Here is a 9,659-nt window from a genome sequence, read left to right on the forward strand (position 1 = left end):
AGTTAGGATTGTCTCAAAACACCCACTTGGTCAAACCTTCTTACAGTTAGGACCACAGTCAAAATCCCCTCTCGATTCCCCCAATGAACGAGAGGTCCACAAATTGAGCGATCAAACCTTCCTACAGTTAGGATTGTCTCAAAACACCCACTTGGTCAAACCTTCTTACAGTTAGGACCACAGTCAAAATCCCCTCTCGATTCCCCCAATGAACGAGAGGTCCACAAATTGAGCGATCAAACCTTCCTACAGTTAGGATTGTCTCAAAACACCCACTTGGTCAAACCTTCTTACAGTTAGGACCACAGTCAAAATCCCCTCTCGATTCCCCCAATGAACGAGAGGTCCACAAATTGAGCGATCAAACCTTCCTACAGTTAGGATTGTCTCAAAACACCCACTTGGTCAAACCTTCTTACAGTTAGGACCACAGTCAAAATCCCCTCTCGATTCCCCCAATGAACGAGAGGTCCACAAATTGAGCGATCAAACCTTCCTACAGTTAGGATTGTCTCAAAACACCCACTTGGTCAAACCTATATATATATATATAGGGAGAGGTTCTAATAAAAACCTAGAGAACTAAAAACCAATCCTAACCCTACATTCTATTTCATCCAATGGCCTAGATTTCGATGGCAGAATTGTAAATATAGACAAATTTAATACACTGCATTAATGTGAAAAGGGTAAAATTGGAACAATTCATTGCATTAATGGTGACTGATTACATTGGAACAATGATACAAATTTAATACACGTCCTTTAATACTCTCTCTTACATTAATAGTGCTACATTCTTTAATACTCTCTCTCTCTAACTCGCTTCCCGATCTCTGTAAATCTCACATGAAGAACACAACAACGCATTGAATCTGGATTCACTGAATTGATCTTCAATCCAGATTCACTCCAACGAATTGAATCTGGATTCACTCCAATCGATTTGCTGCTCCACTGGATTTGTGAATCATTCTAACCATCCAAGCAGAATAAGAAACTTATGGTAAAAAACAAGCTATAAAATTTTATAACATGAAAAATTTTCACCTTTTACAGCAAAAAGTTATGATTTTTATGGTAAAAAACAAACACCTCACATAATTGAATCTGGATTCACTGCAGTGAATCGAGATTCACTGCAGTGAATCGCCGATTTTTGCTGTCCTAAATAATTGAATTCACTGCAGTGAATCGAGATTCACTGCAGTGAATCGCCGATTTTTGCTGTCCTAAATAATTGAATTCACTGCAGTGAATCGAGATTCACTGCAGTGAATCGAGATTCACTGAAGTGAATCGAGATTCACTCATGCATTTATAGAACGTGTTTGATGATTTTAAGCAAAAAGTTACAATTTTTATGGTAAAAACAAACACCTCACATAACTGAATCTGGATTCACTGCAGTGAATTCAATTATTTAGGACAGCAACTAAAACAAACCCCACAACTAAAATTCTGAACTTTAACCAATTTTAACAAAAAAACTAACAGGATTGCAATTTCTAAAATATTTTAATAGAAACCCTAAAAAAGATTGCAAATTTTGAAAGATAATCCAACAAAACAAACAACCAAGATCGAGTATAAGAGAAACCCCAAGCTAAAACAAATCCTAGAACCAAGATCGCAACTTCAACAATTACCCTAAAAAGAAACCAAAATCAAATTGAAATTAAAGAAAAACGTGACGAACCGAGGGGGTGCTCGAGCTTGAAGGGTTGACGTTGGCGGATCTACGGGTTCGGCGTTGGCGTCGTCGGAGGTGGATGATGGCGAGGTGGCAGGGGGTGGAGGAGCTCGGATCTGGGTTGTTTGATGGTGAGAGAGAGGAAGAGAGAGGGCTGGTTCAAGCTTTTGGGAAATGGAGAGAGAGAGAGGAGAACGTGAGAGGATTGGCTTTTAGTGGTTCAAGCTTTTGGGAAATGGAGAAGCATTAATTACTTCTCTTTAGTGGGCTGTTTATTTTACCTTATTACCCTTATGCAGCTTTAATCTCAGCCATTGGATGAATCTAGATCCAATGGAGAGGAGAGGTTTTTAGTTTTTAGGATAGTGAGGTTTGTATTTGAACCTCTCCCTATATATATATGTAGGCGTCAAAAAATGCTTACAGACATTCAAACACCACTCAAGACGATATAGAAGAACAATATACACGTCATCAAGCAACATATGGCGGCGCGGCAGGACATGGTGCCGCGGCTATGGCGCGGCAGACCAAGGTGCCGCGGCTAAGGCGCGGCAGACCAAGGTGCCGCGGCTAAGGCGCGGCAGCCTATGGTGTCGCGGCTTAACCGCTGCAACCTATGGTGCCGCGGCAGTTAAAGCAGGATGCTACAGCAGTTATAATACAGTTATCTGATGATTATTTAAAGTCCACGTGGCGGAGTATCAGAAATAGAACGTGTGCTGATGTGGAAAAGCAGTTAAACCACGAAAAAGGTGGTTAAAGGTCGTGGGAGAACTGTTTCAAACACGTATGAACGTGGGTGTAACTGCCCCTTTAGCCGCGGCAGTGTCGACTGCCGCGCTCTTTGGCCGCGACAGTGTCGACTGTCGCGCCCTTTAGCCGCGACAGCATCAGCTGCCGCGCCTAAAGAGACAGTTATTGACCAGCTATTTCTTCAGTTATCGTCTAAGGAGGCTATAAATACCCCCCTATGGCCATCATTGACAGGGGCTGAGCATTTTCCAGAGAGATTAGAGCAGAGAGCCTTGAGTTTTGGTGAATTAGAGCAAGAGAGAGAGTCTTCCTTCTTCACAAACATCCTCAAGAAGCTTCTAGCGAGTCCTAGAGATCTAAGCTCAGACTTGATCTTTGGAAGAGTGAACATCTTACATCGATAAGATATTCGCTTCAAATTCTTACTTCGATAAACGAAGGAAGAATCATTAAACCCCTCACGGTTCAATCAGAATCTGTGATTTGGTGGTCCACGAGTCAAAGCGCTCCCGGCACAGGCAAAGATCCCACGCAAGCAGCGATCCAAACAACGGTCCTGCGTTTGTTTCTCAAGAGTTGTAATTTTCCTTTTGTTGTGTAAAAGAAGTCTTATAAAAAGACTATTTCTTTTGAATTTATTGTAATCGACCGAAGATATAATGAATTCCACAACGAAACCAACTTTTGACGCAAACAAGCTGGCGACCACAGTGGGAGCCAACGGTCTCGCTGCCGAGACCGTCGTGTCGCAGCCGATCAAGATTCCAGTTGAATCTATGGTCGAATACGAATTCGACCAGATCAAGTTTGAGGAATATCTCTCATCATCCTCTTCAAGATCTTCATTATCTCGCAAGTACAAGAGGATCTCACAATTGAGGAAGAGTTGCATGCCAAAGAAGGCACAAAATGAAGACTCTCGCTTGATTGTTGCTGAGAATTTCACTCGCAATACTTCTGCTCACAATGGCTCTTATCTAGTTAAAGAGTCATCGAATCAAAGCCCGCCGGCATTAACGAAAAGAGCTCGTCGGAGACAACGTCAACGCCGTGCTCGCCAAATGGCTAAAGCCTTGGAACAAACCGACGGGGTTCGTTACCACGCGGACCTAGAGTCGAGGAGACATCGAGTGGTTCAGTTGTCTCAACAACCAATCACTCGTATCTCTGCTAAAACAACGACGGATGAATGGACTATTGTCAAAAAGACTCGTTCGACCCTCAAAGAACGTATACAAAAACGTCGTGCAAAAGCTGCTAATGCCCATGCTCTCTCACAACAAAGACGAGAAAAGAGAAAGGAAATGGTGACCAAAGAATCACCAAAACTTCGTCAAGTTTGGATTCCAAAGTCTGGACTTATGCAAAATCAGCATTCGGAGCCCGTTAAGACTCCATACCCACAAGGGGGTGGTTCTAAACGTGCGACTCCCGACATAACCTTGGATCGCTTAAAGACAAAAATAAATTGTCCTGAGAATGCCAACAAGGTTTTATACTCCCAGAAGAAGACGCATTCACCAAATGATATCGTCATACCTGGGAGATCATACCAACAGACGATACGATTTTTTGGCAATCATACCAATGAATCGTATTATCAAATTGAGGTTGTGAATAATTTTCGAAAGAGAGTTATTCGAGAGATAAACTCTCGTTGTTCCTGTGCACGACTCGTCAAAACAGCATTATCAGAATGTGACTGTTTCAAACGAGAAATCATCCCACGAAAAGTCTCTGCATTATCAAAGCCTAAGCTGAGAAATTTCCGCAAAAGAAAATCAGCTGCCCAAAATGATGAATTCCCTGAAGTCACCATCAACGTAGCTGATAGAAGAAAGTCTAAACAGCATTCAAATGACCTGTCCAAAATGATGAATTCCCTGAAGTCACCATCAACGTGGCTGATAGAAGAAAGTCTAAACAGCATTCAAGTGACTCAAATCCCGACTTTTCCCCGAAAGGAAAAGTCAATCCAAGAATTGCTCAAAGGATGTCTCGACTCCAATTAGGAGCTATCAGACGCAGAGACTACAAGAGAATGCAAGAAGGAATGTCCTCGGAGGATGAATTCTCGGACACTTATTCTGCAATCGCTTCTGATGATACAATGTCTAGCACAGGACAAATCAGAGAAGTATTCACAATCACTGCTGATCAGTTCACTCAAATACTTCAGGAAGCTCTAGCCAAACAACGTGAAGAAATTAGAGCTGAAGTGAAGACAGAAATGAAGTTGGCTATCCAACAAATGAGAGAACTGTTAACTCAACAGCCTCAACCTCCTGAGTCCAATCAGCGACTTGAATCCAGCCACCACACTCGGAATGTTGTAGATGACAGTGATCCAGAGGTGGATGAAGTCATTATGGCTGATACACCTCCCAATAGCAATAACGCTGGGGGTGGTTTAACACACCCTCCCAATAATGATATTGGGGGTGGTTCAATAGCACCTCTCACTGGGGGTGGTTCAATTATCTTTACTCGACATCATTCAGAAATAAATGAAGACGATGACGGGAAAATGCAAAAACTTGAAGACAAAATCAATGCTTTGATGACGGCTCAAGAAGTTAAGAAGACGGGTATTCCATGTCCTTATCCGAGGGAATGGGATTCAATACCATACCCGACCAAATTCAATCTGATTAACTTCACACCGTTTGAAGGGAAGAGTTCGCCGATTCAACACTTGATTTATTTCAAGTCTCATTTGGGCATAATCTCTGGAAACGAGGCCTTAATGATCCGGTCATTCGTTGGCACCCTTCGTGGGCCCGCCTTCGATTGGTACCGACGGCTCAAGCCAGGGAGCATCAATTGCTGGGATGACATGGAAAGTATGTTCCTCAGCAACTTCTTCGATGATGACACCGAAGTGTCAATCGGAACTCTTTTGGATGTGATGACACCGAAGTGTCAATCGGAATCCTTTTGGATGAGAAGCAAAAAGACGGAGAGTCAGTCGACGATTTTGTCAAGCGCTTCCGTGGCAAAGCAATGAATTGCAGAGATCCTATTACAGAGGAGTTCATCCTGCAAACATGCCACAATAACCTCTCCATCGATGTCCTGGAAGCTCTGGGGGTTGTGCCATCCACAACTTGGAAGGAGTTAAAATCTCGGGGTGAACAAGCTGAGCACTTTCTTAAAAGAAAGAAAGTTGAGAGAGGCCAACCGACGACATCTGCAATCACTGGGAACCCGACTCCTGATCCGAGGTTTCAAAAGGAGTATTCTTTCGAAGATGATGAAGCTCCAGCCATCTTGGAATACCTCCTCGCCAATGACAAAATCGAGCTACCACCTATTAAAGATCAGGATGGAGCTAAGAGGACTACGGATCCAAACTACTGTGCGTACCACAGAAGGGTTCTTCATCCCACCGAGATTTGCTTTGGACTCAAAAACAAGATCCAAGCCCTAATTGACTCCGGCGTCATAACGACGAAAGAAGTCAAGTAAAGACGACGGATGGTGCTAAAATGATTATGGATCCAAATTACTGTGCGTACCACAGAAGGGTTCTTCATCCCACCGAGATTTGCTTTGGACTTAAAAACAGGATCCAAGCCCTAATTGACTCCGGCGTCATAACGACGAAAGAAGTCGATTAAAGACGACCATACTCCATCGGATACATGAGTATAAACTGTTTTCCCCTACTCCATCGGATACATGAGTATAAACTGTTTTCCCCTACTCCATCGGATACACGAGTATAAACTGTTTTCCCCAACTCCAGTGGGTGCACGAGTATAAACTGTTTCCCCACACTCCAAAGAGTATATGAGTATAAACTGCTTCTCGATTATCCAATTGAGTACAATGTTAAACCCGGTTTCGTAAAGAAAGCTGGGGGTGGATGATTTATATAACGGGAAGTTCCTGGAGAATCCTATATTCTTAAGGATAACCCGAACATGCGACTGAAGATAACGTACTCCTCGTTACACCCAATTTTGCAAAGAAAATTGGGGGTGGATAATTCATGTAACGGGAAGTTCCCGGAAGAATGTTAAATGTAATATTCTTAGGGATAACCCCGGTCATTATGAACAAAGTGATAAACACTAAACTCCTACTATGACTTCCGAATACTCTTTTGCTGAGATGAGATTCGATCACCTCTTTAGATCAATCTTCCCTCACAAAATTCCCATTTTGGTCAAACCTTTAAACAGTTAGGACCAAAGCCAGAATCCCCTCTTGATTCCTTCCATGAACAAGAGGTCCACCTTCGATTTGCGCAATCAAACCTATAAAAGTTAGGATTGCCTCCAATCTTATTCAAATTCTCTGAATAGAAATCCCACTTCAAATTTCCTTTGTACCAGGAGATAGAATATAAAATTCTTCCTCTCCGATTCTGGGTTCATCTCTACCAACAAACAAGAGACCAGGAGATAGAATATAAAATTCTTCCTCTCCATCATCGGGTTCATCTCTACCAACAAACAAGAGACCAGGAGGTAGAATATAAAATTCTTCCTCTCCGATTCTGGGTTCATCTCTACCAACAAAAAAAAAGACCAGGAGATAGAATATAAAATTCTTCCTCTCCGATTTCGGGTTCATCTCTACCAACAAAAAAGAGACCAGAATACTCCAATAGGTACACGAGTCTAAACTGTTTTCCTACCCTCAACAGGAAGTTTCTGGAGAACATTACTCAGAATATTCTTAAGAATAATCCAATAAGTACACGAGTCTAAACTGTTTCCTTACTCTCAATAGGAAGTTTCTGGAGAATATTACTCAAAATATTCTTAAGAATAACCTGATAACCTCCCAACGGGTATATGAGGTTAAACTGTCTCCCGAACACTCCAATAGAGTATATGAGTATAAACTATTTCTTTATTCTTCGACGGCAGTTCAAATTCAAGACTTCGACAACGGCCACGCGATAAACGCAGCACCGGAGGAATCTTAGCTATTCTACAAAGCACTGAATAAGCTAAAAGATAAAGAAGTCAAGAATTGAAGCTATTCGCAGACCATTCTACGCAACTTCCCCAACAAAGCACTGGAGAAATTGCAAGGAAAGCTTATCATATCCAAAGTGTCCCAGACCCCTCTCTAAGAAATGATGAGTCTGAGATACTTTGGAGGGGGTATCTGTAGGCGTCAAAAAATGCTTACAGACGTTCAAACACCACTCAAGATAACATAGAAGAACATTATACACATCATCAAGCAACTACATGGCAGCGCGGCAGGACATGGTGCCGCGGCTGAGGCTATTGGGCCACGAGCCCTGCCGGCGTCTACTGCAGCCGGACCCTTAATCCTCCTCTTCTCTCTCTCTCTCCTCTTCTCTTTCTCTATCCCCTGCTCCTTCCCCCAAAAACCTCCCTCGATTCTTTGAAGTTGTCCATGTTGCTGTGGAAGCTTTATCGTAGCTTTGCTTGCTTTCGCAACAACAGTGGCCAATCTCAAAGAACCAGCAACGTGCCCAAGTCTCACCCAATTTGTCAGGGGAGGCCTCACCGTACAACCAAGTGCTGGCTTCTTGATGCCGGTGAGTTCATAATACCACAACTGCACATTAGAGATATAAAAACTTAACAAACACCTTCATCCGTAACAATTAATAAAGTAACCCTAACAATAAAAACGTAACCTTAACAACCAAACCGTAATATTAACAACCAAACCGTAACCTTGACAACGAAACTGTAACATTAACAACTAAACCCTAACCTTCACAATCAGTAAAAAACATGATTACTTACACAAACTAGAGGGGTACACCCTTGCAGATATAATGTCGTCTTCCCTGGCTCAGGACCCTTCAGTGCCCTCTCTATCGCGTCAGATGTCTCACTGAATATATAGGTCCCCCAAGCAGTGTTGTTGACCTGTTCGATGCTGTCGACGTACTTGAATAAATGCCTAGGAACGCCGGAAACACTGCTTGGACACCAAATCATGCTCAGCTGATAGAGGATCTGTAGCAGGACAAAGTCCTTCACATCTCGGCGATCAGAAGATAGTACCAGCTTCAAGAGCAGGTCCTCCACATTGCGTCTGGTGGGGCCTCCTTTGGGGGGAGCTATACTGCTGGAACCCCCCGTCTCGGGTTTGTCAAAGAACCTGGACCAAATCCTATTTTTCCTGTCCCGATTGTGGTCAACATGAAGCCCCTCATTGGAGAACCATGTATGCTCCATTACCCACTCAAGGTTGAATGAGCATGGGATCTCTTCTCCATCATTCCTATCGGTGAAGACGAATTTTTTGCTCTTCTTGTCCCACTGACTCAAAATGTGCTCAAAGGTGGGAAGATCGACGCCAGGTGGGCCAAATTGGACGTAGTGTCTGAATACACTATCTTCGTAGGCCGCAAAATGCCTTGGCCCCATACGCGTCACCAAATTCTGCATGAAGTCGTGATAGGCACCGAAGCTGGCGGGGGGCCGCAACGTAATAGCTGGCTTTGCCCTTTTTCTACAAAACAAAAACACAAGACGAGAGCATTTTTGAGTATAATCAGTAAACATAACAGCTATGCTGTAAACTTTGCGGGTAAACCAACAACCTTAACAGCAACCACATAACCTTAACAACAAAAACCTAACCTTAACAACCAAAGCCTAACCTCAACAACTAAACAACAACCTTAACAATAAAGGCAGTAACCAACAACCTTAACAACAACCCCACAACCTTATCAACCAAAACCTAACCTTAACAACCAAAGCCTAACCTCTACAAATAAACAACAACCTCAGCAATAAAAGCATAGACCTTGCATGTTAACAGTAACCTCAACAGCTAACAGACACCGTAATTTTGGACCTTCCCACCAGACTAAGAGCATTATCAATCAAACCGTAACCTTAACAACATAAAACTTGCGGTAAAAATTACATTTTGGGTGCTGCCACGTGCTGCTCTTTTTCTCCTCTCTGTAGACCAAGAAGCGCTCTAGTGGCATCGTTGGACGCGCCGGTGGTGCCGGTGCTGCCCTCTAGACCTTCGCGGGGGCCTACACTTCTATTTCCGGCTTCTGTGATGAGAATGGCTGGTTGCGATGTCCTCTAGAACATCAGCAATCGCAGTTCGAGCTTCGGATTCAGTCCGCACTGCAGTTGTATGGGCTCTTTCTGAGATTTCGAACCGCTGGGTGTAATCACTTTCGCTGTGGTCGGCATTGAGGTTGGCTTTGGGGGTTGAATCGCCGGCCATTTTGATCCCTTTG

General features: G+C 43.2%; 1 protein-coding gene across 1 annotated transcript; it reads right to left on the reverse strand.

Moving 5' to 3' along the window:
* LOC109847872 lies at positions 7,604-9,395 on the reverse strand. Its single transcript, XM_020417107.1, has 3 exons — positions 9,329-9,395; positions 8,191-8,996; positions 7,604-7,996 (listed from the first exon to the last, which is right to left on the reverse strand). Exons 1-3 carry the CDS (start codon positions 9,393-9,395, stop codon positions 7,604-7,606), a joined length of 1,266 nt encoding a protein of 421 aa, XP_020272696.1.

The sequence above is a fragment of the Asparagus officinalis genome, chromosome 7 (genome assembly GCF_001876935.1).
Source record: "Asparagus officinalis chromosome 7, Aspof.V1, whole genome shotgun sequence".
Classification (NCBI taxonomy): Eukaryota; Viridiplantae; Streptophyta; class Magnoliopsida; order Asparagales; family Asparagaceae; genus Asparagus; species Asparagus officinalis.

Excerpts from the sequence above, each read along its gene's own strand:
- LOC109847872 (XM_020417107.1), bottom strand. The coding sequence starts at position 9,395 with ATGCCACTAGAGCGCTTCTTGGTCTACAGAGAGGAGAAAAAGAGCAGC. Across the intron at positions 8,997-9,328 it reads CACGTGGCAGCACCCAAAAT|GTTGTTGGTTTACCCGCAAA; the intron begins GTAATTTTTACC and ends GTTGCTGTTAAG. Across the intron at positions 7,997-8,190 it reads GGTGTACCCCTCTAGTTTGT|TTGTGGTATTATGAACTCAC; the intron begins GTAAGTAATCAT and ends TCTAATGTGCAG.